The sequence below is a fragment of the Peromyscus eremicus genome, chromosome 17, assembly GCF_949786415.1.
Source record: "Peromyscus eremicus chromosome 17, PerEre_H2_v1, whole genome shotgun sequence".
Classification (NCBI taxonomy): Eukaryota; Metazoa; Chordata; class Mammalia; order Rodentia; family Cricetidae; genus Peromyscus; species Peromyscus eremicus.
In genome coordinates, this window is record NC_081433.1 from 8191160 (window position 1) to 8218155 (window position 26996).

At 46.9% G+C, this 26996-nt stretch overlaps 2 protein-coding genes across 4 annotated transcripts in view; one reads left to right on the plus strand and one right to left on the minus strand.

Moving 5' to 3' along the window:
- Positions 1–3398, minus strand: part of Dcun1d2 (defective in cullin neddylation 1 domain containing 2) — a 29959-nt gene extending 26561 nt beyond the window's left edge. For both annotated transcript variants that reach the window (XR_009374868.1, XM_059244410.1), the window contains exon 1: positions 2945–3398. Coding sequence is in view for 1 of the 2 variants with exons in the window: in XM_059244410.1 (XP_059100393.1) it covers positions 2945–2947 (3 nt within the window). In the remaining variant the exon portion in view is untranslated. The remainder of the gene's footprint in view (positions 1–2944) is intronic.
- Positions 3399–9616: 6218 nt separating this feature from the next.
- Tmco3 (transmembrane and coiled-coil domains 3) overlaps positions 9617–26996 on the plus strand; it is a 34868-nt gene continuing 17488 nt past the window's right edge. For both annotated transcript variants that reach the window (XM_059244411.1, XM_059244412.1), the window contains exons 1-6: positions 9617–10132; positions 10690–10869; positions 12310–12501; positions 13444–13572; positions 16042–16134; positions 23916–24102. In XM_059244411.1, coding sequence (XP_059100394.1) covers positions 9686–10132; positions 10690–10869; positions 12310–12501; positions 13444–13572; positions 16042–16134; positions 23916–24102 — 1228 coding nt within the window. In that variant the 5' untranslated portion in view covers positions 9617–9685. The remainder of the gene's footprint in view (positions 10133–10689; positions 10870–12309; positions 12502–13443; positions 13573–16041; positions 16135–23915; positions 24103–26996) is intronic.

Genomic DNA, 26996 nt, shown 5'->3' on the forward strand with positions numbered 1-26996 from the left:
CTGATGCCACAGATGTCTTCTGACCTCCACATGCCTGCCTCACAATAAAAAGTATTTTTATAAGATTTATTTTAATTTTATGCGCATGTTTCATCTGCACGTCTGGTGCCCATGAAAGCCAGAAGAGGGTGACAGATCCCCTGCAACTGGAGTTAAAGGCAGTTGTGAGCTGCTGTGTGGGTGATGGAAACCAAACCTGGGTCCTCTTAACTGCTGAGCCATTTCTCCAGCCCCAATAATAAATGTTTTTAAAAACCAATAATCGACAGATAAATCTAGAGAGTACTTGCTTTGCATTAAAACCCAGCTAAGAGAAACCAGGCGGTGGCAGCGTACACCTTTAATCCCAGTGCTCAGGAGACAGAAGCAGGCAGGTCTGTGTGAGTTCGAGGCCAGCATGGTTTACAGAATGAGTTCCAGGACAGAGAAACCGTCTCGAAAAACCAACCAACCAACCAAAAAAACCAAAAAGCTACAAGAACTCAGGTTCAATGGGAAGGGGAATTGGTAAAACTTTAAGAAAAATGGCTTATAAACTAAAAATTTACAGGAAAATAAAAGAGTTCCAAGTCCATTCATGTAGTAGATGAGAAATCCATGTCAAGGTCTACTCAGGCAAGTGATTCCATTACAGCTTAGCTTTAATGGGAACCAAAGTACTAGAGAGTATTTTCCATGTTTCATTATTTTAGTGTTTTAAAATGCATAGAATTTTTTTAGTATAATTCTTTATATTTATTTATTTATTTACTTATTTATTTTGTGTGCATATGCCACAATGTGTTTGTGTGTGTACATCAGAAAACAACTTGTATTGTTGGTTTTCTTATTTACCATATGGATTCCAGGGATTGAACTCAGGTCATCAGGCTTGGTGGCAGTTGCCCTTACCTGCAAAGCCATCTCACTGGCTCCTAAAATGTACAAGACTCTTGAAATAAAAACTGGGAGAGTCCAGTTGACCTCAAGAATTGGCTATTATTATTAGAACTATTCCAGGAAATGATATTTTAAAAAAGACTTATTTTATTTTGAGACCAGGTCTCACTATGTAGCCTGGCCTGGAACTTGCTATGTAGACCAGGCTGGCCTTGAACTCTGAGATCTGATGCCTCTGACTCCCAAGTGCTGGGATTTAAAATGTGTGTCTGCATGCCGGGCTACACACACACACACACACACACACACACACACACACACACACACACACACGAGCACACACATACAGGAGCACGCACATGCCCCACAGATGCCAGAAGAGTACATGAGATGCCCTGAAGCTGGAGTTACAGGCAATTAAGCTGCCTGATGCTGAGTTTGAGAACAGAACTCAGATTACTTTTAACTGCTGAGCTATCACTTCAGCCTGGAGTGGTAGATTTTACTTGTGTTAACCCTTTTGGTCAATTAAATTGCAAAAAAATATTTCACTCTAAGAAAACCATTTCAGGAAGAGACGAATGGAGCTCCTTCCGGGACAACCTCTTGGGTGCATTCTTTGCCTAACATTTCCAATAGCTCATCTGCATCACTTTCAGATGTTTCAAAATTAAATTTACAGTAGGCCACTGTTACAAGTGCCTAAAGTCACTGCTTAGTGTTTTCATAGTCTCCCACAGAGCTCACCACAGTTCCTCACATACAACAGTAGCTGTTCAGAACTGTTTCAGCAATTGAATACAGAAAACAGGACAAGTGGACCTTCTGAACGGCTGAATGTGTCGTGGAACAGAACAGGTGACCTTCTGAATAGTGGGAAGCTGGAACTTCAAATGCTTAATGAGTTATCTTGTAAAAATAGCACACAATTCAGGCACAAGGGCGCTTCTATATAAGATTTTAAAAGCATCTGTAAAATGTCCTCCCAGAGACATCTCCTTTTAGGCTCACAGGACAACCATTTGATCAATTTGTGGCCCACTTTAGGTTTGACTGTACTTTGGCATGTGCAGGCCTGGAGAGTGGGTCGTTAAATCCAAATGCTTCCGGATCTTCAGCCTCCCACATTTCCTTCCCACGTTAAGTTCCTGTTGGAATGCATAGGTGAGTGGCTTGGCCGCTGGGTCGGCTAGCTGCTGGTCAGAGGAGTCCTTCGGCTGCTCTTCTTCATTATTTCTTGGTTTCTGGGTTCATACCTTCTAGTTTTCCAGCCTCACCCATCTCGGTATCCGGTTCACCCTCTCTTGTCTCCCTAAGAGGTTCTCAGCCCTCTGCTTTCCTCTACACAAACAGACACCGCTCTAGGGACAGAGACAAAACTTGTCTTCCTGGGCTCCCATCCGCCCGCAGCCTCTCAGAGCATGGCTACCCCGAGGTCCAAAGAATGGGGCTGTCAAGCGTCCCTCCCGCGGTCTAGGCCTTTGCACAGCCCTACTCGGCTAACCCTCCTCTACCTCGGGGTCCTGCCCGTCTCTCCCCGTCTCCAGGAGCCCCAGCCTGATTCCGGCTCTGGAAGAGAGCGGGGAATCGGTGACATCCTCTCCCGGCGCCAGCAGCTGCGCGGATCGCACACCATCCTCACCCCGCAGAGCCTCGCGCACCACCTCCCCGGGACCGCTTCCTTCCATCTCTTCCAGAAACCTCGGCGGACCGGGAGCTTGCAGAGCTCGGCCAGCTCCGCCCCAGTCGGCGTCACTGTCCACTCCTGCCGCGGGTCGGCTCCGCCCACCGGGCAGGTGTCACCCTGCTCACTCTCAGCCCCGTCCCGCCCTCCGGTCAGGTCAGCCCTGGGCCGATCGGGCGCCGTTGCCCTCCCTGAGACCCAACCGGGCTCCTCACACCTTACAGGCAGGGCCATGCCTCTCCAAGCCAACCGTGCCCCTCCCTCCGCACCCCGACGGGGACACCCGGCCTCCTCCGTTCGGTTATCCTGAAGCCAGCACAGAGCGGTGACCTCCGCGCCCGGCTCTGGCCGCACCTGCCAAGCGCAAACCCCGCCACCTACCATGCTCCCCAACGCTGCCGAAGCGGCTCCAATTTTCTGCGCAAGCGCACGCCGCTCTCCTCTGCGCAGGCGAACGCCGCCGCGGCTAGCAGCAGGTTCTCGGCGCAGGCGCAGTATACTGACGCTCACTTTGGCAAACTGGGACGCTCGCCCAGTCTCCGGCTCTCTGAGTGCAGTGCAGACAGGCGTCCTTCCTGTCCGAGGCACGGCGTTTTGGGCAAACCGTGACCTCCCTGTCGGAGGCCGTTGCTGTTTTCTGGCTCTGAGGCTACGCACCTACTAGAAGGAGACTGGCCGGCCGGCTCTAGAAACTACAGTTCCCGGCGTGCACCGCGCCGCGCGAAGGCCGACGGAGCTGTCCACCGGCAGCCTGCTTAAAGGGGCCGCGACTGGTTTTCAGCTGCACGTCAGAAGAGCCTGAAGTAAGAAGAGGGCGGTGCCGTCCTCCGTGTCCTGGTCCGACGCCCATGAAAGGGATGTGGGCAGGTCCACGTCTGTCCTTCTGCTCGCTGCGCCGTGGAGCTCCCGATCGGGGACAGTGATGCTGAGGTCTCATGTCCAGAGAGCGGCCTCCATCGGGGTGAGCTCTGCGGGTGCGGGACTCCTGTCCTGAGACTCGCTCCATCGGGGTCCCCATCTGGGGAGCTCAATCCTGGGGACTCCTACCCGGGGATTCTTCACGGTTTGTCTTTTCCAAGGGGGAGGGTTCTTCCTTGGGGGCCCCCTTTGTCCACTTTCCTGTGGGGGGGCTCCTTCCCGGGAAGTTCCCCTTTCCAGTGGCTTCTTTTCTTGGGGGCTCCCCTTTCCAAGACTTCACTCAGACTGGACGGTTCAGCTCCCCGAGCCTCCCGTTTTTGCTCGTCCCTGAAATTTTATGTCGATTCTGGGTCCTGCCCTGTGGGGTACGAGGCAGACAGCCTCTTTTTAAAGGTATACCTGGAAACGGACACCCCAAGATTGTTTTGCATAAGGAAGTGCGGTGCCCTGCAACCCTTGACTTAAGCTTATACAGCCTGGGAGGTGTCATAGTCAACAAGCAACCAAGAGGCTTGCACGTTCCCCAAGAATTCTTAATTCTTAGTTTAGGTGTAGGGTTTTGTTTGTTTGTTTGTGTAACAATCAAGGAAGTTGAAAGTGACCTGGAAGGTCACCCTAGCACGGTAGGTTTAACCTCGGGCTCCAGCCTCCCGCTAAAGCATCAGCCAACTCTTGAAAGAAGGGTAGGACCACGTACATAGAGCCTAGTGGCTTTATTTTCAGCATCCAGCTCGTCTGTCTGGAGCGTAGTGTAGGTTTGCTTACTTACCAGAGAAATATTTGCTGCCGATGAAAAGGCCTCTTTCTTCACAGTCTTTTTCTCCTCCTCGGCTTCCCTAGCTAAGGAAAAGAACAAGCACAAGCGGCAGGCTGGGTGCTGTCTCCTTTTTCTGTGGACTTGAGTTGGTGCCTCCTGAACAAATAACGTAGCGATTTGAACAACCCTTTGAACACCATCAAGACGCTCTGGTTCGTAGGTTATAGGTCAAATCATTGCTCAGCCTCTGTTTTTCTTATCTTTCTTTGGTTCATGACATCTTATTCCTCTTCCATATTATTATTTTTTTTTCAAAGTAGTTTCAAGGATTGGCCAATTGGACATGCTCCCTTCCCCTGCCTAAAAGTTAAACACATACTTTAAAACTTTTTTGGGGGGAGGGTCACAAGAATGATCTTTTCATTTACTTCCTCTTTCTTGTTCTCTAGTTCTTGTAGTGATTAGGTATGAATAATATGCTTCATCTTTGCCAACTGTCTGTTGTGTTTATGGGGCTATAGGTGCTCTTTTCAATGTATTGTAGAATTTAAAATGGGCTTGACTGTTGGTTGTGCACACCTTTAATCCCAGCACTTGGGAGGCAGAGACAGTCAGATCTCTGTGAGTTCGAGGTCAGCCAGGGCTACATAGTGAGACTGTCTCAAAAATAAATAAATAAATAAATAAATAAATAAATAAATAAATAAATAAATAAATAGCTTTAAACTAAAGGGTTTGAATTCAGTAATTTTCCCCATTGAGAATTTTCTTTCTTTATCCACCTCTTCCTCTTTAACCTACTCAAATGTACTCTCATAAAGAACTTCTACTTTGGAGGCTGAGGTAGGAGAATGAGAAGCCTGAAAATAGCCTGGCTTCTGTGGTAACTCAGTATTTCAAAAATGAAAAATAAGATTTTTCTTCTTAATAAGTTTTGAAGTAAATTTTATGATTCTTGTGTTTTGTTTTTGAGATAAGGGTCTCACTATGTAGCTCTGGCTTTCCTGATGATAGTCACTGTGTAGACCAGGCTAGCCTCAAACCCCCATAGCTCCACCTGCCTCTGCCTCCTGAGTGCTGGGACTAAAGGCTATGATTTGCTTTTTGTTTGTTTGTAGTCCAGGCTAGTCTGGAACTTCTATGTGTCCCAGGTTGTCCTTAAACTCATGGCTGAGATTATAGGAATGAATCACCATGCCTGGACAATGATGTGATCCTTATGCTGGAAGAAATAATGTTGCTGTTCTAAATGAAGAGTAGCCACGAGTTTGACTCCCAGAAAGTTTCTTCCTCAACCAAAAAAAGCCAGGCATATAGTCACCCACCTTGAATTCCAGGACTTGGGAGGCAGAGGCAGCGGGATCTCTGAGTTTGAAGCCAGATTTAGTCTCAGAGTGAGTTCCAGGACAGTGAGAGCTACACAGAGAGACCCTGGACCCTGCCTCAAAAACAAGCAACAACAACAACAAAAACCCAAAAAACAAAAAAACAAAAACAAAAACAAAAAATAAGAGAAAACATCTCTGTTTCTGTGCATTTTCCTCATTCAAATGTAAAACCTTGGTGGCTTAGTGTTTTGAGTTGACTCAGCAATTAAGAGCACTGGCTGCTCTTCTAGAAGACCTGGGTTTGATTTCCTGCACCCACATGGCAGCTGACAACCATCTGTAACTCCAGTTCCAGCAGATCTGACATGCTCATCTAACCTCCACGGGCACCAGGCACACATATAGTACATATACATACCTGCAGCCAAAACACTCATATATATAAAATAAATACATCTAAAAATTTAATGACTAATATTTTTAAAACTTGTCTTGCGATGACTGTAGATTCCAGCGCGGTTTTAAGACTAATAAAAATTAGGTGTAGTAGACCCCTCACTTGGTTTCTCCAGAGACAGCACTTTGCCCTCTGGGCTGTATATAGGCAGGAAGTTGTTAGCAGTCAAATTTGGGATGTTGTGCAGATTGCCTAGCTGTGCGAGCCCCAGGTGAGTAAGTGTGGATAAGCATCTTTGCCCTCATCTGGTCCAGGCCTGTCTAGCTCTTGGGAACCTCTCCTACTTTAGCAGCCATAGCCGCCACCTCCTGCTCCTTACCCTAACAGCCATTCACCTAAGTGCATCCCTATCATTTATCGTTTTGAAAACATTAAGTGGACTTTACATCGTTTTGCCTTTTGGGGATCTCTCCAGTCAGTGTTGTGATCTATCCAAGCTCTTGTATGTGGCTGTTCAATTTTACAGAAAGCCAGAGTGTCTTTCCATTTTATTATTATCATTATTGCTTTTTTGGGAAAATATGCTCTTCTTATGTAGTCCCTGCTGGCCTAAAACTTAATATGTAGTCCCTAGTGACCTTGAACTCCTGGCTTTTCTGCCTTAGCATAGCTTCCTGAGTATTGGGATTACAAATACACGCCATCACACCTGTTATCAAAATGTCTTTTTAGTAATTAAAAATAACGAACTAAAAATGTTTAGTAATTTACTAAATTTTTATACTATAATTTAGTAGTCCATAGGATTTAGTAGGCAGGTTTTAAAGTAAAGTAAAATGAACTTATGTAAAAGGTGTCATTTGTATTTTAAAGGTATCTAGGTAATTTCAATATCACGTTCATGTTATAAGTATCTTTTATGAAAAATATTACTGTTCGCACAACTGAATCCTCAAAGAGTTGTCGTAAAAATTAACTCCCTCCTATTTGAGCTGGAAGGACAACTGATTTCAGGAGCCTGGCTGAGGAAGGAAGCAGAAATGGGTGTAATATGCCATTCTCACACACACTGTGTTTCTGAAGCACGAGATCGATAAAATAATCACACTTGGAGATCTTTGTGGTGGGGGGGATGAGTGGTGAGAAGCATAAACAAAGGATCCCAGGTCCCTGCCCTCTCTGAGAAGCCCCAGTATGTTCTTCTAAAGGAGGGACTATGCCCCTTGGGAGCAGGAGAAGGGTAGCTACTTCGGGAGGCCTAGAGGAGACAGATCCGGTTTATTGCCAGGAAGGAGGAAGTAGTCAGTTTGCGTTTGAACTGGTAACCCGTGTGGTAAAGTTGTGTTGACACTGGCATGCAGTAAAGCCCCTGCGGCGCTGAGATCTTCCTCCATGCATCCCTAGCCAGCCTGAGCAGCCACCTGCTCAAGCCCTGCTGAAACATTTGCTTTCAATCAGAATATGGTCTTGTGATTTTCATTCTTATTCTGACCACAGTGGCCGTCCTCTGGTTTAACAGTGTGCTGACTAGTTTTAAGTCAACCTGACACAAGCGAAAATCACCTGAGAGGAGGGAGCCTTAATTAAGAAAATGCCTTCATAAGATTGGGCTGTATGAAAGCCTGTAGGAGATACTCTTAATTAGTGATTGATGGGGGAGAACCCTCTCAATATGAGTGGGGCGATCCCTGAGCTGAGCAAGCCATGAGGAGCAAGCCAGTAAGCAGCACCCCTCCATGGCCTCTGCTTCAGCTCCTGTCTCCAGGTTCCTGCCCTGTTTAAGTTCCTGTTTTGACTTCTTTCAATGATGAACAGTGATTTGGAAGCACAAGCCAAATAACCCTGTCCTCCTCCACAAGTTGCTTTGGCCGTGGGGTTTAAGAGAATCAACGTGGTGAATCACCTGCAAGTAGCAGCCCTCACTAAATGACCAGGCTTCTAGGGTTTTAGAGTTCTCATCTTTTGTTTGTTTGCTTGTTTTCCGAGACAGGGTTTCTCTGTGCAGCCCTAGCTGTCCTGGAACTCACTCTGTAGACCAGGCTGGCCTCAAACTCAGAGATCCAAGTTCTCTTGTTTGTTTTTTGTTAGCCTGTCTCCATTGGCTTCCATTCCTGGTTTTGTCGGGATGCAGTCTCTAGAAATCCCTCCTTTTATTTGTGTGGCATCTCGTCTGCTTGTCTGGAAAATCACTGGGGTGGGCAGTGAATGGATACATGGTTTAGGAGGCAGATTCCCAGGGAGATGAAATGCTGGCGTGATTGTGGGTGGAGGAGGTCTTGTAGGCATGGCGTTCACCTGGAGGCTCTGTTCAGAGGTCAGGTGGGCTTTGTCAGTGTTCTGCAGTTTCCTGTGAGCTATAAATTGTGTGAGGTGCTATGCTTTGCTTCCTCTGTGGCCATAACTCCTTGTGACCAGGGGTTCCATGTTCAGCCGATTCCATGGGGGACTCCTAGAGTTTAACGTACTGGACCTCTCTAATCTGTCTCTTCTGCGGTCTGTTTTTCAGCCTCCAAGGTCATTCTTTCTCAGTGACCATTACTGAGCGTTGCGGCCACCAGCTTTGAAAACAAACTACTCTCACCTGCCCCGAGCAGTGTCTTCTAGTCACCTCAGCTGCCGCCGGCACCAAGACCTTCCTCACACCCCAAAACGCAACATCCAAAACCAGGTTCTCTGCCTTTTTTTTTTTTTCCCCCAAACACTGATCTGTTTGTGTTAGGTGTCCTCTCAGAGAAAAAGAGAATGAGACCGAATTTCAGTGGAAAGTCAGTGGTGGAAAAGGTTTGAACATTTGGTTAAGTCCTAGAGTTCCAGGCCTGGCCAGATGCCTGTGAATTTTTTTTAATTCTCATGTCTACTATGGCTGACTTGGGAAAATTGACAATACTCCAAAAGGATGTGGAGAGCAAGCAGAGTGGCTGAGCATACCACTCAGCACCTCAGAAGACATGTGATGGGAAAATTGATTTTTTTTTTTCTTCTACTGTTTTTTGAGACAGGATTTCTCTGTGTAGCCCTGGCTGTCCTGGAACTCTGTAGACCAGGCTGGCCTCGAACTCACAAAGATCTGTCTACCTCTGCCTCCCGAGTGCTGGGATCAAAGCGTGTGCCGCCATCACCACCACCCCCAGCATGTGGTTCCTCTTAAGTAGAATAGTTTTTGTCTTTCGCACATGGTCAGTTTATGAATCTATGTGTGATTTACCTACTTTTTTAGTTGTTGGGTTGTTTTGAGACAAGACATTATGTGTCATAAGCTGGCCTTGAACTCCCAATCCAGTCTTTCTTTTTCCCTCGTCTATGTCCTATGACAGGCATGTGACATTTTGTCTGGAGAGGCTATGTTTTTCAACTTTTAAAATTGTCTGTAGCTGGGCGGTGGTGGCGCACGCCTTTAATCCCAGCACTCGGGAGGCAGAGCCAGGCGGATCTCTGTGAGTTCGAGGCCAGCCTGGGCTACAGAGTGAGATCCAAAGCTACACAGAGGAACCCTGTCTTGGAAGTAAATAAATAAGTAATAAAATTGTCTCTAAAGTCAGATGGAACTCCCTTACTCTCTCTCCACTTACGGCCCTTTAGTGTTCAGGATTTGGTGGTCATCCGGACACAGTAAGTTCAGAAGTTGATGTAGTGTTACATTTGCTTTTCAGCTGAGAATGCGTGTGTAAGATGCAGGCTGGATGTAGCGGAAGACCCCACAGCCTGCCCCACGTCCTTGGACCATGAAGGTCCTGGATGAGAGTCTCTTCTGGATGCTGCTTCCGTTCTTCCACCTGATGATAGCCAGTGCCGCCGAGCACGAGGAGGTGGCCAAACACGCCATCAAGTTGCACCGGGGGAAGGGTGCCACGGCCACTCAGAGGAAGCCGTGGGTCCTGGACAGCTGCAGGAGACTCACGGGGCTCCTGCGGCAGAAGAGCGTGGTCCTGAACAAACTGAAGAACGCCATCAGAGCGGTGGAGAAGGACGCCAGCCTGTCGGGGGAAGAGAAGCTCTTCCAGGTGCACACGTTTGAGATCTTCCAGAAAGAACTGAACGAGAGCGAGAATTCGGTCTTCCAGGCCATCTACGGACTGCAGCGAGCCCTGCAGGGGGATTACAGAGATGTGGTCAACATGAAAGAGAGCAGCAAACAGCGGCTGGAGGCCTTGAGGGAGGCCGCCATTAAGGTCAGCCGCCAGTCTGCGGGGATCTGTCGTGATGGGAGTTCCCGGGTGAGGTGACACACACAATTAGGAAGGCTGGCTGGAGGGAGTACCTGTCTTGTAGCCTGTGTGTGTACCATCATTGCTTCTAGGAGGCTCCTACCCATGTCATGTAAATCCTAGTGCTCAACTCAAATGGACTAGGGTTGGGTAGTACTCTACCTGTGAACTCAGAAAGTAGCTAAATATCCATGTGTATCTGTGCTTCATGCTTGGCACCACAATGCCTTGAAATGTTACTGTGCGTAGCACATGGTTTCATGTCAGCCGAGAGCAAGCCGGTTTGCTATGTTTCCGAGTAGTTTGCCCCCCCCACCACGTTTTTTGCTAAGCTCAGCGAATTTGAGCAGTTTAGGATGCTTGACTCCCTCTGCTGGTTAGAGTTAGAGTTGCACCTGTGCAAATGGCCCGTTGACCCAGAAAACTTGTAGATCTAATCCAGATCAGAGCCTTTAGTGGACATGAGGAAGTCATGTCCTGGTGTGACCCTTACCAAAGCTCCATTTCTTACAAATCATTAGGAAGAGACAGAATATGTGGAACTTCTTGCTGCCGAAAAACACCAAGTGGAAGCCCTTAAAAACATGCAGCATCGAAACAAGAGTCTCTCCATGCTTGACGAGATCCTTGAAGACGTGAGGAAGGCTGCCGACCGTTTGGAGGAGGAGATAGAGGAGCATGCCTTCGATGACAATAAATCAGTAAGCAGCACTCCCGAGTGACCCTTCCACCTGCTGAGCCATTATGATGAGCATGGGCCCCGACATGCTCAAGGTGTTCACTTGTTCGTCTTAGGGAAGCTGAGACTGAGGATAGGCTAAAACACTTCTGTGCCACGTCAGAATTAATATGACGTGTTCTCAGAAGTGAGCTAGCTATTCTGCTTTCTCTTGTAACAGTTACACTCACTCCTGTATAAACAAACGGCTTACTCAGGCCCTAGCTTTGCCACTCAGCTTGGGTTGGGACTCTAGACTCAGGATTTGGGTGTTTGAGTTTTAATGCTTATCTACTGGGGCATCTGTTAAATTCTGCACAAGACAGGCTTATAGCAGAAATAGGATTCCGCTTCTCATTTGTCCTATGTTGAGATCGTAAAGGAAGAGTCATACTGTTGTCTTGGGTGGACCTATAAACGGTTATGGAGTAAAAACAAATCAGAGTAAATGCAGACGTGTGTGGGGAGAATAGAAAACAGGGAAGGAAAGGGGTGTTTAATTCTTTCTGGGTTCGGAGAAGAGCTCCTAGTTACTTCTAAAGCTGTAAACATTTGAAAGAATATACCATAAGTAAATTAGATGTTTGGAGGTAGCATAAGTCCTAATATTTGTACCCCTAAATTCTTTAGTTGAAAAACTCCCTGATTCTGGCCAGTGGATACTATTGGGTGTGTTTGTTTTGTTTGTTGGAGGTACTGGGTATTGAACCCAGAGCTGTGCACATTGCTGGGAAAGTGCCATACCACTGGATTACACACCCAGCCTTCTCTCCACTTTTATTTATTATGAGAGGGGATCTTGCCAGATTGCCTCTGCTACCCTTGAATTCATTCTGGAGCCTAGGGAGGTCTTGAACTTGGAGTCCTTGTGCCTTACCTTCATGAACTGGGTTCGAGACCCTGGCCCCAGACTTAACATTACTGATTGTCTTGTCACAGAACACTAAAACACTTCGGTTACTCTTTCAGATTCTTTTGTTTTGTTTTGTTTTGTTTTGTTTTTTGTTTTTTGAGGGGCAAGGTTTCTCTGTATAACTTTAGAGCCTGTCCTGGAACTCCCTCTGTAGCCCAGGCTGGCCTGGAACTCACAGATATCCTCCTGCCTCTGCCTCTCGAGTGCTGGGATTAAAGGTGTGCACCACCACCACCGCCTGGCCAGTCCTGATTCTTTAAATGTTGGTGTGAACACATTTAGTTCTTTTTTTTTTTTTTTTAAAGATTTATTTATTTATTATGTATACAGTGTTCGGCCTGCATGCCAGAAGAGGGCGCCAGATCTCATTACAGATGGTTGTGAGCCACCATGTGGGTGCTGGGAATTGAACTCAGGTCCTCTGCAAGAGCAGCCAGTGCTCTTAACCTCTGAGCCATCTCTCCAGCCCCACATTTAGTTCTAATTGTATAACATTGGTTACTCTTCCAGGTCAAAGGGGTCAACTTCGAGGCGGTTCTGAGAGTGGAGGAAGAGGAGGCCAGTTCCAAGCAGAATATCACAAAGCGGGAAGTGGAGGATGGCCTGGGTCTCAGCATGCTTATCGACTCCCAGAACAACCAGTATATTCTGACCAAGCCCCGAGACTCCACGATCCCTCGTGCGGACCACCACTTCATAAAGGCAAGCCGTGGCCATCAGCCTGGGGCTGGCCCGCGAGGTTGAGCTGCCTCAGGCCCGATGCCAGCCTTCTTGTTGTCAGAGGCTCCACTGGGGCACTCCCATCTCTTCTTTCAGAAGCCTTTCTTGTCTTGTTTTCCTTTGTTGAGATGGACTCTCACTCTGGAGCCTGGGCTGGCCTGGAGCTCACTAGGTAGTACAGTTTGGCCCTGAATTCCCAGCAGTCCTCCTTCCTTAGCTTCCTGAGTGCAGGGATCACAGGAGACAGCACCACGTTTGACTTGTAAACAGCCTCTCTTGATGGGCAGAGAAGACAGGATGCCCAGGGGCTCCTCCCAGGTGCTGATTCTCACTGGAGAACCAAGTGCATGTCAGGTGCTGCTGTCCATGGTTATGAGTAGAGTGGCCTACAGAGCCGACTCTGCAGCTGACATCATCTGTACCCTCCCTGGAGGTCAGGGCTCCTCTGAAGAGTTCTCTTCCCCTCCTTTTGTGATGAATACATAATCTCTATGAAATATTGGAGACTGGATAAATACCCTGTTCCAAGTCTCACTCACCCGGGGGTTTCAGCACCGTACTGGATCTTACAGCATCAGTTACTGAGTGGTGAGAAATCCAACAGTGAAGCTATCATGAATTAACGTGTGAGCTCTTAGGGCCCTGGAACCAAAACACTCAATGGAATTCAAGTAGTCACGGGTCATAGAATGTTTTTTTAGAGAGCTTGAACAAGGAGACAAACCCTTTCAGAATTGAACATCATGTCTTAGAACACAGTTTAAGGGTCTCAGCCTCTGTGTGAGACATAGCAATAGTGAGCATTAGCCCCCTGACTTTCATCACTTGCTTTTTAGTCTCACAAGATGAGGTGAAGTCGAGGACCTCTGTCCCCCTTCCACCCTCACAGCCAGCCGCTCTTACTATTTTTTCTTTCTGTGTTAGGACATCGTGACCATAGGAATGTTGTCCCTACCTTGTGGCTGGCTGTGCACAACAATAGGATTGCCCACGATGTTTGGGTACATAATCTGTGGTGTGCTCCTGGGGCCTTCTGGACTAAACAGTATTAAGGTAAGCATAATTCTCACTGTTTTAGTGTCTAACAAGATGGAAAAGAAGCATGAATGGAGACTAACAAATCTGAGCTGGAGTCAGTGAAGAGACCAGTCAGAGAGAGACCCTTGATGCATTTTTTTTTTAATCCATGGGAATATTGCATTTCTTAATGCAAGGTGGCTTGATGACAGGCTATCTGTCTCTTTAAATTATATTACTATTGAAAATTGCATTTCTGGTGATATGATGGCCTGGATTGTCCAGACCAACATTCAGACAACAGTAAATCAGCTGCAAACATTGGTCTCAGTGTAATTTTATGTAGTTCCTGTGGTTTGGGGGAGCTGACTGAAGTCCCAGTCTCAAGAGACAGTAGAGCTCAAGCCGTCTGTGGGGCAGGGTGATGATCCCTGCCATAAGGAAACAAACACATTCCAGCAGGAACGAAAGGGTTCCTGGGCATTTTTAAGTACATCACTTAAGCATACAGTGGGAAAAGGGGGCTCAGAGTGGATGCTGTGAGTTCATGGTGGAGGGACTCATCCCGGAGAGCACAGGACCAGCCTCAGAACCCTCCTCAGAACCCTCCTCATTTCACTGAGACCCCCTACGGGAATGGAAGGAAGCAGTGCGCAGGGACCGGAGGCTGCTCTAGTTCACAGTTCTTGAACCAGCTCAGAAGAGCTCTGCGACTTCCCCAGGCCGAAGCCTGACAACCACAGGAGACGCATCCTCTTTTTTTGTTGTTTTTTCAAGATAGGGTTTCTCCATGTAGTTTTGGTGCCTGTCTTGGAGCTCGCTCTGTAGACCAGGCTGGCCTCAAACTCATAGAGATCCGCTTGGCTCTGTCTCCTGAGTGCTGGGATTAAAGGCGTGTGCCAATGCCGCCAGCCCCCCCCCCCCCCAGGAGACTCATCTTAATAGCAAATATTCTCTGGCCAGAAAAAGAGCTGTCTGCCCAGCCTGCTCAGTCTTCAAGCCTGGTGCCTTCCAGGAACAAGTTAACCTGATTCGGAGGCAGCCCTGAGTCCCGTGAGGGTCTCAAAGGCTTCCCAGTGCAGTGAACTGTGCTCCAGGCTCATATTCTGCACAAATATTTCCACTGACTTAGAACAGTATAATAAGATTAAGGAGAAAATCCCCTCTGCCTCACCCTTTCCCCATCCAGAGTGTAGAGGGTAAAAGCAGGCCCAAGGAGCAGAGATTGCTGCCAAACAAGCTGTTAAGTCAGAATAACTGGGCCTCACAGCACCAGGTACTGTGAGCACTCAGTCCGCTGTACCACGCACCAGAAGGTGAACGTGATTGTGAGTGAAGATCCAAGGGCATCCTAGCTAACAGTGGGATGTAGTCAGGAGAACCGAAACTGTAACCTTTCCCTATAGGAACTCAATAGGCTTTCATTATGAAGGTGAGAAATGGAGATTTAAGTGTATCGTTTTGGCATCATAGCAATGGTCTGACCAAGAGAAGGGAAGAGAAAGGAAAGGAAAATAGAAGTAAGGAAGCACAAAAATAAGGAGATGGCAAGGAAGTAACATCTGGCCTAACAGTAAGTGGGACGAGTTCCCGTATCGAAAGATAAACTCAACGATGGGGTCCAAACAGAAGCGTTGTAAACCAGAGCTGTGGTGCAGGCCGAGCAGTGAGGAAGGCTGAAGGTGCACACGGACACAGACACGGACGCTGCACACTCCTCAGTCCGTGCTGACTCAGGACAGCGCGGGCACTCAGAACACAGCACCAACCACGTGAACACTTGAAAAAGTTAAAACCTAAATATATTGTCCTGTTTCTTTTCATTTAATTTGACACTATTAAAAACAAATGACAAATGAGTCGAGATATATAATATATATAATAGATATATATTATATATCTCGACTCATTTGTCATTTGTTTTTAATAGTGTCAAATTAAATGATATAATATATATATATAATATATATATATATTATATATATATATATACCTTACATAATAAAACCTCTGGGATGTGGCCAAATGTGAAAAATTCACCTCATGAGAAAAACTTCCCTGTATCCAAACAAGAAGTCAATGTGAATTGTCTTAAACTCAGCTTTGGTGCCTCTTCCTTGTTCCCGGGGGTAGAGGGTGGGGGTAGAGGAGGATGTGGGGGGATGGAGGGAGGGAGGGGGTGAGGCTGAGAAAAGGAGTATCGAAGACAGAAGTGGCCATGTATTTGAAAGTCGGTGACCCCCACAGCTGCTTCTCAATAGAAACTGTAATGAAAATGAAAATATTCCTCTGGAAAATCAAGAAAGTGTGTGTGTGTGCACGCACAGTCAGGAAGTCAAAAAGATCTCAGATGTAAGGGAAATTCACAGAATTTATTTATTTTTAAAAAACATACTGTTTTGGGGGGGTGGCTGGGGAATATTCCTCTGTGTATCAGCACATGTTATTTTGCTAACCTGTGCTAAGTACATAAAACATTCAATATTCTCCTTCCTTGTTTTTCAGTCTATTGTGCAGGTGGAGACATTGGGAGAATTTGGGGTCTTCTTTACTCTGTTTCTTGTTGGCTTAGAGTTTTCTCCAGAAAAGCTCAGGAAGGTAAGGACCCAACTCCTTGGCCATTGCCAGGGAGCAACTTGGTTTACTCACTTTTTTTTTTCCTTTTTTTTTTTTGTTTTTTTTGTTTTTTTGTTTTTCAAGACAGGGTTTCTCAGTGTAGCTTTGCACCTTTCCTGGAACTCACTTGGTAGCCCAGAGATCTCACAGAGATCCGCCTGGCTCTGCCTCCCGAGTGCTGGGATTAAAGGCGTGCGCCACCACCGCCCGGCATTTTTTTTTTTTTAAACTCACAGAGAGTCTACTTGGCTACTAAGTGGTTTTTGTTTGCTTAACTAGTTCATTAAAAATAATAATTAAAAATAAATGAATTTTAATTTAGTTTGATACTGGTTTTTTAGAAAATAAGTCTGAAAAAGTCAAAACTAATAAATGTCTCGAAACAAGGAAAACCGAACGAAACAGAACTGTTGGGGGCTGGGGAGATGGCTTGCCACCAGTCCTGACCACCAGAGTCTGATGTTCAGGACCCACACTGTGGAAGAAGCGGATCAACTCCTGCCAAGGTGTCCTCTGACCTGCGTAGGCAGGCTGTGGCACCTTCCCACTAATCAATCAGCAAATGTTGAAAGAATGTTGTAAATAATCTGAATAACTAACAGCTAAGCGGCAACCTAACTGCCCGATGGAATGTTACATAGCCACTAAAATACTACAGTGTAGTAACAAAGGAAAATGTTCCGTACAGCACTAACCTGAAGCAAAACTGAGGGGCTGGAGAGATGGCTCAGTGGTTAAAGCCCTTCCTGCCCTTGCAGAGGACCTGCATTCTGTGCCCAGCACCCACCTCAGGTGGCTCACAGGCTTGGAATCACCTGTAACTCCACCTCCAGGAGGATCCAGCCCTGAGTGCGCCTGAACTCATGTGCACACACCCACACACAGACACACATAATTAAAAATAAACAAACCTTTGAAAGAAAGAAATGAAATTGTGTACAGTAGTATGAACCTGTAATCCTAGCTATTTGGGAGGTTGAAACAGGAGGGTTCCAGCCTGAGCTGCATGTAGTCAGACCCAATAGGGGAAAAAAGAGCATATTACATGATAATAGCATTGTAAAGAGGCAAGTGCACACACGTGGACAGACAATAGGGAATCACCATGGTTGGACCCTTCTCTGTGTTTTCAGATTCTCTACAGTAATAAAAAAATAATTTATTTTGATCATATTCACTCCCTCACCCAGTTCCTCCCAGATCTACCTCTACTTCCCTAATCCCCAACTTTGTTCTCTCTCTCTCTCTCTCTCTCTCTCTCTCTCTCTCTCATTCTTTGAGAGGTTCAAGTTTCATAGAATGTGTTTTGATCATATGTAGGCCCCCAACTCTTCCCATATTTGGGTCTATTTTCTTTTTTTAACCTATAAAGACAGATTTGTGCTACCCAAATACTCTTGAGTGTATGGTCTTCTGTTGGAGTTGGGCAGCTTACCAGGGGATACAGTCTTAGGAAACAACTGTCTCTCCCTCTCCCAGCAGCTAGCCGCTGCCATCCGTGCCATAGCTGTGGGTGGGATTGTGTGCCCAGCTCCAGTGTCCACGCTGGGACTTGATCTGGCTTGGGCTTGCACCAGCTTTGTGCCTGCCGGCACAGCTGCTGACCCGCGGTGTCTAGACGGCTCCCCGTGGTTACCCACTGCCTTTGGCTCTCGCGCTCTCCCCACTCCCTCTTCTACAGTGATCCCTAAGCCTTAGGAAGGAGGTGTGCTATGTGCGTTCCCTTTAGGGCCCAGCACTCTGTGATCTTATTTTCTGCACTTTGACCAGTTGTGGGTCTCTCCATTACTAACCATCTACCGCCAGTAGACGCTGCTCAGGTGACCTGTGGGTATAAGTCATTAGGAGTCAGTTTAATGCTGTGCTCATTTAACAGCAGAATAGCGGTAGGAGATTCTCCCCTAGAGCCCACGCCCTGTCTAGCCATCGATTCTTGGCTCAGTAATGGTGCCAGGTTTGGGTTTCATCTTACAGAATAGGGTCCAATCAGAAGGTGGTTGGTTGCTCCATTAATGTTTATAGCACGATTGTACCAGAGGGCACACCTTGCCAAGCCCGTCATTGTTGTGGTTTGCATGATTCACAGCTGGTTATGATGAATGATGACTTCTCTCCTCTAGTAGCGTGCATAGCGCTGTCTAGCACTGTGAAGGCTAGCCAGTATTTTGGGTTTCTGGTGGTGGTGGTGGAGAGTCCCCTGTAGACTCTTGATAGCCCAGGGTAGCCCTGACACTGTGGCAGTCCGTCTGCCTCTGCCTCCCATGTACTGGAATTTAAATGTGCGCCACCACTCCTGGCTCTCTGCCTTTTTTAATCATTGCTGCAAGCTCTGTTAATCCGTCTGATCCCACTTCCCGGGACCAACGTCTCAAGGCATGCTTCTTGAGGAGTTCTGAATTGTGTTAGTACCATCTTCCAGAGACTTTGGTCTCTTCATGTTCTTCTTACATCATAGGCCACATATGTTAATTTCTAAACTCAAAGTTCAAAGAAAATTAACCATTCTTCTAGATTCTAAATTTAAAAAACTCCATTTTTCCTAAGCATTCTCTTGAGGAATATGGGGTAGGGAAGGAATAAGCTTGGGTGGAAGGGATTTCTAGGGTGTCCTGCTTTGTTAGAGTAAGTCAGGACCAGCCATCACAGGTGCCGTCTTGGGCAGGCTTCCTGGAAACACGGAACCTCTGTTTCCAAGTACAGTGGCTCATCTGGGATTTTATAACTAGAGACAGTCAATGCAAACAGTGGTTCACGGAAAGCAAGACAGGTAAAGTTCTATAATGAGCAACAGGACCTTCAGAGGGCTCTGATCTTCCTAGACATCAGTTTGGGACATCATCTGTATGGTAGAATTTTGGTAATGTTTCTCCTGGTTTTCATAATTAATTTTTTTTCTGTAGTGTTCAAGGGTTGATGCTGAAATGACGTTCTATGACATATTACCAATGTCGTGTTTGTAAGCATTGTAAAGCAGTTCTAGTTCTGATTAGCGCTGTCCGGAGGCTTTTGCCCTTGTGATCTAGACGTGGGGAGAGCCTGAAGGGAGGACTCTTGCTCAGTCAAGGGAGTGTGCTGTGGGTGCTTGAGGGGGTGACGTGCCTGATAAAGGAGAAGAATGTTGGACAGGAGCCCTGCGTTGTCTTGAATCCTTGTTGGCCTTCGTTTAGTGGCCCTGCACTCCTCTCCTCTCATCCCTGCTGGGTGGGAGCCCCAGACCTAGACATGTGCCTTGGCTCTGCACTTTCATCGCCAAGATGCAGCTTGTTACTGTTGCAGTTCCCGGTTTGGAATGCAGAGGATTGGTATTGATTTAGCAAACCACGGTATTCAGTCCTTCATCTTCCCTACCTTCTCATGAAGATGTAAATGACAGGGGACATTTCCTTCCTTTAGGACAGCCTAAAGGAAGGAAAGTGAGCACTTCACCCCAGTAGGTCTCTTCCATGTAGGCAGCGTATGTTTGGTAGAAAACATCTGATAATGTTTTCCAAAACAATAGTAATTGGGGGACACGGTCTCAGGACTGAATCCTCAGAAGGGCTGATTAGAAACAAAGTTCCTGGAATCTGGAAGAGCTTCCCAGTGTGGCAGAGAATGCAGTCTCCCCGCCCTGAGTGTCCATCCCTGCTGACTGCTTAGTCTGGGTTCGTGGACCTGCCAGAGTCTTGCTTTGAAACTGACTTGAATTATTCTCTTTGTTCTGAGACACAGTCTGTAGTTAAGACTGGACTTGAGCTCAGAGATCCTCCTACCTCACCCTCCCTAGTGCCGGGGTTACCTGCCTTTGAATGTTGTTGTTCTTTTTTTAATCTTAAGTTTATCAGTTTCTACCTCTCTCCAAATAAATTATGAGTCGGGGGAGCCGGAGTTGTTTCTTCTCTTGTCTTTCTTCTGTTCTTGTAGCAGGTTTCTGCTGTGCCCTTGGTGCTCAGCCCCTTAGCAGCTGTAGGTACAGTGCATCACACCCTGCCCTGAGCAGCTGTAGGTACAGTGCACCACACCCTGCCCTGAGCAGCTGTAGGTACAGTGCATCACACCCTGCCCTGAGCAGCTGTAGGTACAGTGCATCACACCCTGCCCTGAGCAGCTGTAGGTACAGTGCATCACACCCTGCCCTGAGCAGCTGTAGGTACAGTGCATCACACCCTGCCCTGAGCAGCTGTAGGTACAGTGCATCACACCCTGCCCTGAGCAGCTGTAGGTACAGTGCACCACACCCTGCCCTGAGCAGCTGTAGGTACAGTGCACCACACCCTGCCCTGAGCAGCTGTAGGTACAGTGCACCACACCCTGCCCTGTTGCTTGACTTCAGGGTGTCAGAAGGATGTGCCTCGGGAAAGAAGAAGCAGAACCTAAGATAGCCTGTGAGGCTGGCACCCAGCTGTCTGGGGATGAGAGCTGTTGCGGAATTTTGCCGATAGGAGCCTCCTAATTCTTCTTTGCAGGAATCACCTGGGGATAAAGCCCACACGGTCTGACCCAGGGTGACCAGTAGACTACATCAAATGCATCCTGGGTCCCATGCTGACTGGGAACTTCTGACTGAACCCACTTGTACCTGAGTCTTTCCATGAGTTGTTTTACCCCTGGGCCCTCCACATGCTGGAGAAGTGCTGGGGATGGTCTACTCTCGCAAGACCCCAGATTCCTTCTGTCTCAAAGATCATTCAATCTCACTGTTATTAGCTATAGAATCTGTTAGGTACCTGAGTTCATGGCTAGTGGTTGACAGAAGCAGGGTCCCATGCTTCTTAAACTCCAGGCCCTTTAAGGGTTGATAAGACTGTTTTAAAAAATTGCCAACCTTGCTCACAGGAGTAACTGCCCCAAATTCATGAGCCCGAACAGCTGAGTGGGCTTCCTAAGTGGCTCCACGAGATGCAGCCCAGGGCACTCCTACTGTTCGTGGCAGGAATGTTAAGATGTGAGTTAACTCCAGAGCACCACGTAACTGCCAAGTACAGGAGTGGAGAGAAAGGCCTCTGAGCATCTGGGACCAGCCTCTGTGGGGCTGCCCATTGTTGTTGTTTGGTTTTGCTCTTTTTTTGGGGGGGGGGGTTCTGCTATCCAGCTCCCAAATAAGTCACACTGTGGCTTATTCTTACTTATAAATGTTTGGCCTTAGCTTGGCTTGTTCCTAGCCAGCTTTCCTTAACTTATATTATCCTGTCTACCTTTTGTCTCTGGGCTTTTCCCATTCTCTTACTTCTGTAAGTCTTAATCTTACTCCATGGCTGGCTGTGTAGCTGGGTGGCTGGCCCCTGGAGTCCTCCTCCTTCTCTGGCTACTTTCTTTTATCCCTCCCAGCTTTCTCCTTCTATTTATTCTCTCTGCCTGGCAGTTTATTCTGTGAAACAGGAACCCTGAAGGACTATTCTGCCTTGTTTTAGCAAAGTTCAGCGGTCACTTTCCTGTGGGGCCTGCATGTCCAGTTTATACAACATACTATCAATTATTCCAGGCAAGAGCAGCTTCTTGCCCAAATGACTAGCCTTGCCACATTGAAAGCAAACTCCATAAAGAGTTTCTTCAATGCCCATCATCCCTGAAGTAAATTGGTGCTGCTAGGAGCAGATGTGTCTCATTTTCATGAAAAACCTTAGGTTAACAAAACATTTTAAATGCCATATTTTGTAGGTCTTTGAAGTGTTTGAAAACCATTTATCTATCTAAAATATATCTCTACATGATCTGGAAAGCATACCTAACATGTCTACAAATTTGATTTTTTAACTAACCACTAGCCTATGTTCCTGATTATCCTATATACTTAATAATAATAGCTTTCAAAAACTAAAACTTCTCCCTACATTTCCAAATGTACTGCATAGGCACAATACCTCAAACAACAATGGAAACATACATACAATATACTGTAACAAAAATAACCTTAAATTTGTATCAATATACAAAAATCCTTTAAATAAGAATGGAAACATATATACAGTATAACAAAAATAATTTTAAATTTGTGTCAATATTCTGTATTCCCCTAAATGATAACAAACATCCATAACCCACCAAATAACCAAAGACCACCCACACACCCCAACTCTTGGGAATGTGAGCGTAGATTTCTCCATACTGCTTCCTTTAGGGTCCCAGAGAGAAAATTTGAGATAATGACCAGCTTGGTTTGTTTTTTGCCAGCTTTTCTTAACTTAAATTATCCCGTCTATCTTGGGCCTCAAGGCTTTTATCTTTCTCAATTCCTGTATACCTTTTCTTTCCTTCTTAATCTGTGTCTGACTGTGTGGCTGTGTGGCTGGGTGGCTGGACTCTGAAGTCCCCCTCCTTCCTGTCTTGTTACCTGATCATCTTTCAGATTTCTCCTTCTATGAATTCTTTCTGTGCCTGCCAGCTCCACCTATCCTTTCTCCTGCCTTACTACTGGCCATTCAGTTCTTTATTAGACCATCAGGTGTTTTGGACAGGCAAAGTAACACACCTTCACAGAGTTAGGCAAATGCAACATAAACAAAAGTAACACAACTTAAAATAATATTCTACAACAGCCCATCCCTACTCATGAATCTGTCTGAACTACATAGCAAAGGACCTAGTCATCTGTCATTGGCCTCTATGGTGATCACATGATCTATATGTGGGCTTGTTTGGAAATCTCAGAGAATTTTATTCCTGATCAGCCCGGCTATGCATAATGGGAGGTCAGTGAGTGTTCACTCAGCTACAGTCGGAAATCTCAGGACCAGCTTAGGAGCATCTCCCCACCTTCCCAGTTCCAGAAGAATGGCATTGTTACCCCAGGAGGAGAGCAGGGATGGAAAAGTTTCAGGCTGCAAAGCATCTGAAGGAAAGCCGTTGGAGGCTAGCTCTGTGTAGAGCCTCTGTTGGTCTCTGCCTTACGGCTCCACATGAGGCAGAGGCAGGTGGATCTTTGGCTTCAAGGGCAGCCTGGTCTACAGAGTGAATTCCAGGACAGCCAAGGCTACACAGAGAAACCCTGTCTCAAAAAACAAGCAAACAAACAAACAAAAAGTATACACACACTGGAGGGGACAGAGTATAAATGACCCATAGTCAGTCTTCCATATTGTGGGTTCTGCATCCATGGATTCAGGTAACTGCAAAATGAACATATGTAGAAACAAATATTTCTATACTGAATATATAATAGATTTATTTTTGTCCTTAATTCCCTAATTCATACTATATAAGCATTTGCATAGCATTTATATTGTATTTAGTCTTATAAGTCATCTAGAGATGATTTAAAGGCTACATGAAGGCATAAATATTATACATTCTTAATAGGAAGATTTGAGCTGGAGAGATGGTTCAGTGGTTAAGAGCACTGGCTGCTCTTCCAGAGGACCCAGGTTCAATTCTCAGCACCCACATGGCAGCTCACAGCCTTCTGTAACTCCGTTCCCAAGGGGCCTGACATCCTCTCTGGGCTCTGAGGGCATCAGGCATGAATATGTGCACTGACAAGCATGCAGACAGAATGCCCATACACATAAGGATAAATAAATAAAATAAAAATAAAAGTCATGGGAGGATTTCAGTTTCTGGCATTTGGTGTGGTACCGGGGCTATAACCAATCTCCAGGGATACTGTGAGATGACCGTACATAGTATCTGTGTCTGAGTGTGTTTCAGCCTGGGGTGTGTGTTTATTATGTTTGGGTGTATAGGCTCTGAGTCCCTTCCTGAAATATCAGTTCTCCACTCTGTGGCTCTCGTTCGGAGATGGGCTGTTGTCCCTGGAATGTGTATGAATCTTATCTGTTCTTTTCAAGGTGTGGAGGATATCTTTACAAGGACCTTGTTATATGACACTACTGATGATTGCCTTTGGCTTGTGGTGGGGACACCTTCTGCGGATCAGACCCACTCAGAGTGTCTTCATTTCCACCTGCTTGTCCTTATCAAGCACACCCCTGGTGTCCAGGTTCCTAATGGGCAGTGCCCGGGGTGATAAAGAAGGTAGGTACGCAGCATGTTCTAAGCATGTGTCTAGTTCATGTTCATGGGCAGCTCACCTGCAGACATGACTGGAGGCCTGCGAGGAGAAATTGTAAGTCCTCCTTCCTAGGATTGTCCAGCTGTTAATGGCTACTCCAGTCCATGTTCAACACTTCAAGGGGCTAGCCTACTGCTGAGTTCAGTTTCTCCTTGCTTCCGCTCTTCTGCTGGGTTAAAAGGAACACCCATTGTGTGCTCACATGCTTAGCATTGTTAGAGAGCTGGAAGGAAATCAGACCGAGAGGAGAAGTCTCTACAGAGAAGGTGGCAGCTTGTTGAAGGGCCAGTGTTACTGCTGGTTCCTTTGGTTATGGCAGTACTGGGAGCTAACACAATTGGTGGTGAATTTTTCTGTAAAACCAGAGTGCTTTCGCATCGACAGAACTACCAGCTCTTGTCCGTGGCTTGGTTTGTTCTCTGTGTGTAAACTTTTGTCATCTCTGAGTCATTGCTTGGTGTGGCGAGACCAGAGCAGCATGGAGCCGTCACCAGTGGCCTTACCATCAAGCTCTGTGTCTTTGGCAGCATTAACATATATGCTTGTTCATGGGACAGTTGCTGTTTACTTCTTACTCTGTGAAAGTAAAGCATAAGGCCAAAATGTCATGGGATCGTCACATTGATGCCTCGAACACGTCTGGAATAGAAGAGAAAATGTAAAAAGAAAACCAAGAAGACATGGCTAACTCCTCTAATGAGACTGAAACAGTTGTGCTGGGCACAGAGAGCTGTGTGGGACAGTGTGTGGAGCTGCTCCCCCACCTCCTGAACTCTAAGCTGGGGCCGGAGCTCTGGAGTCCCCCTGGAATGGTCCCAGTACACTCCCAGTATGGCCTGGGGGTAAGGGGCTTCTCACTGGAAAGGGAAAACTGCCAGCTCTCCCAGACCTGTGGGACTCATGGGACATGGGTGTGACACTTCCTTGGTGAGTCACCTTGCTGTCACCACCTCAGTGGCCACATCTGTGCTGACCTAGCAGAGAGACCGATATCCCTGTGATGGAGGACTGGGGGACACAGGCTGAGAAAGTGGGGTGGGCGATGGAGTGTAGGTAGCCTCTGACTGATGGCCTGCACATGAAGAAATCTGCTTCTAGAAAAGACGGCTGTCAGCCTCTGTCTGTGAGCCTCTCCTTCACAAGAATGTCCACTGGACCCCAGCGGGCACGATCGAACGACTGAACATGAACGAAGGCGCCACGTCTGTGGAATTGGATCAGGTACGAAAAGCTTAGAAGGGACAAGAAACATTTAGATGCGTGTAGATGAGATGGGAAGCTGGACGTGTGTGTAGATGAGATGGGAAGCTGGACGTGTGTGTAGGAGGAGCTGTGGAAAATGGCTGGTGGTTTTCCAGACCCGGGAAAGACACGAGGCTTACATTTAATGTACAGCTCCAAAACCGAATGGGAAAAGTGAGAAGTTTGTCCTCCTCATGTCAAAATACAGAAGCAGCATTTGCAGTCCAAGGAGATCTCGGCACTCAACGGAAAAGACAAGTGGCTTGAAGAGATAGCACGTGCCTTCTCTGTACCATGAGGTCACGTCAGGAGGTGGAGACCCTGCAGCTGCCTGGGAAGTCAGCCCAGGGATGCAGAAATGGGATTGGGGGTGGGGCTGGCGAAGGGTTTTCCAACATCCTGTATCCCACCCTGTAGGACAGCAGGGGCAGAGGGTCCAGAGCGGTGGGGAGCATGCCAGGGAGACAGCGGGCGCAGGGGATTTACAGAGCTGGACTACTGGGAACTGCTTGGAAAAGAGTTGTTTTCATTTCATTTTAAAGGTCACAAAGGTCACGCCAGAACTGTAGACAAGGTCAAAGGACATGCCACTGTTGGTACGTGCGGCCGGGAGGCTGATACTCTGAGGGATGTAGACTCTGGCGAGAAGTTCGTAATTTAATGTGTTAGGAAGGTGGTGCACCTGCACTGTCAGGAGACGTGATTGGAGAGGAGGGGTCAGTGTCTGGGAGTGTAGCTCAATTGGGAGAGTGCTGGCCTAACACGCATGAGGACCTGGGTTCAATCCCCGGTACGGCCTGAACCAGGCTGAGTGGATTGAGCCTGTAATCCCTGCACTTGGGAGAGAGGGGCAGGGGTATCAGAAGTTCAAGGTCCTTTTCAGCCATGCAGGCCAGCCTGGCTAAATAAAGATCTTATCTTCTTTAAGTTTTAATGTATAGTGGTAATAAAATATACAAGAGATTTGGGGATAAATCTCTCAAAAGGTGTGTGTTGTTACCCTTGAGAGGGAAAAATCATACTGCAGTATTACTCAAGAGTTAGTCAGGGAATTTGTCTGTGTTCATGGGTTAAAAAGGCCTGATCTATAAGATGTTATTTCTCCTTGAATTTATAAGCTCAGCTGTTCTAATAAAGAAACCTGCCAGTGTTTTCATGGGAGTTGGCAAAAGGAACTTCAGATTCATTAGAGGCCAAGAGGCCAGGAATGGCTCTTGAGGATTTGAGTGAGGAGAGGCTGAGAGATGGTTCAGTGGGTAAGAGCGTTTGCTGTTCTAGCAGAGGACTGGGATTCGGTTCTCAGCACCCACACAGCAGCTCACAACCGTCTCTTTAGCTTCGATTCCAGGGGGTCCAGTGACCTCTTCTGGCTTCCCAGGGCACAGGCAAACCACTCACACACATAAATAAATTAAAAAAATATATTGAGTGAAGAGCCCTCCAGATAACAGGGCTTTCTGTGGCTGTGACAAGGTAGTGGAGCCTTGCCACAAGCACGTGTGGGACTGAACAGGCAACCCAGGTGCTGTTAGGGACTGGGAGGAACTGGGAGGAACTGATGAGAATAGCTGCCCTGTTGGAAAGAGAGAAGCCAGAGCCCCCCCCTGACCTCTGT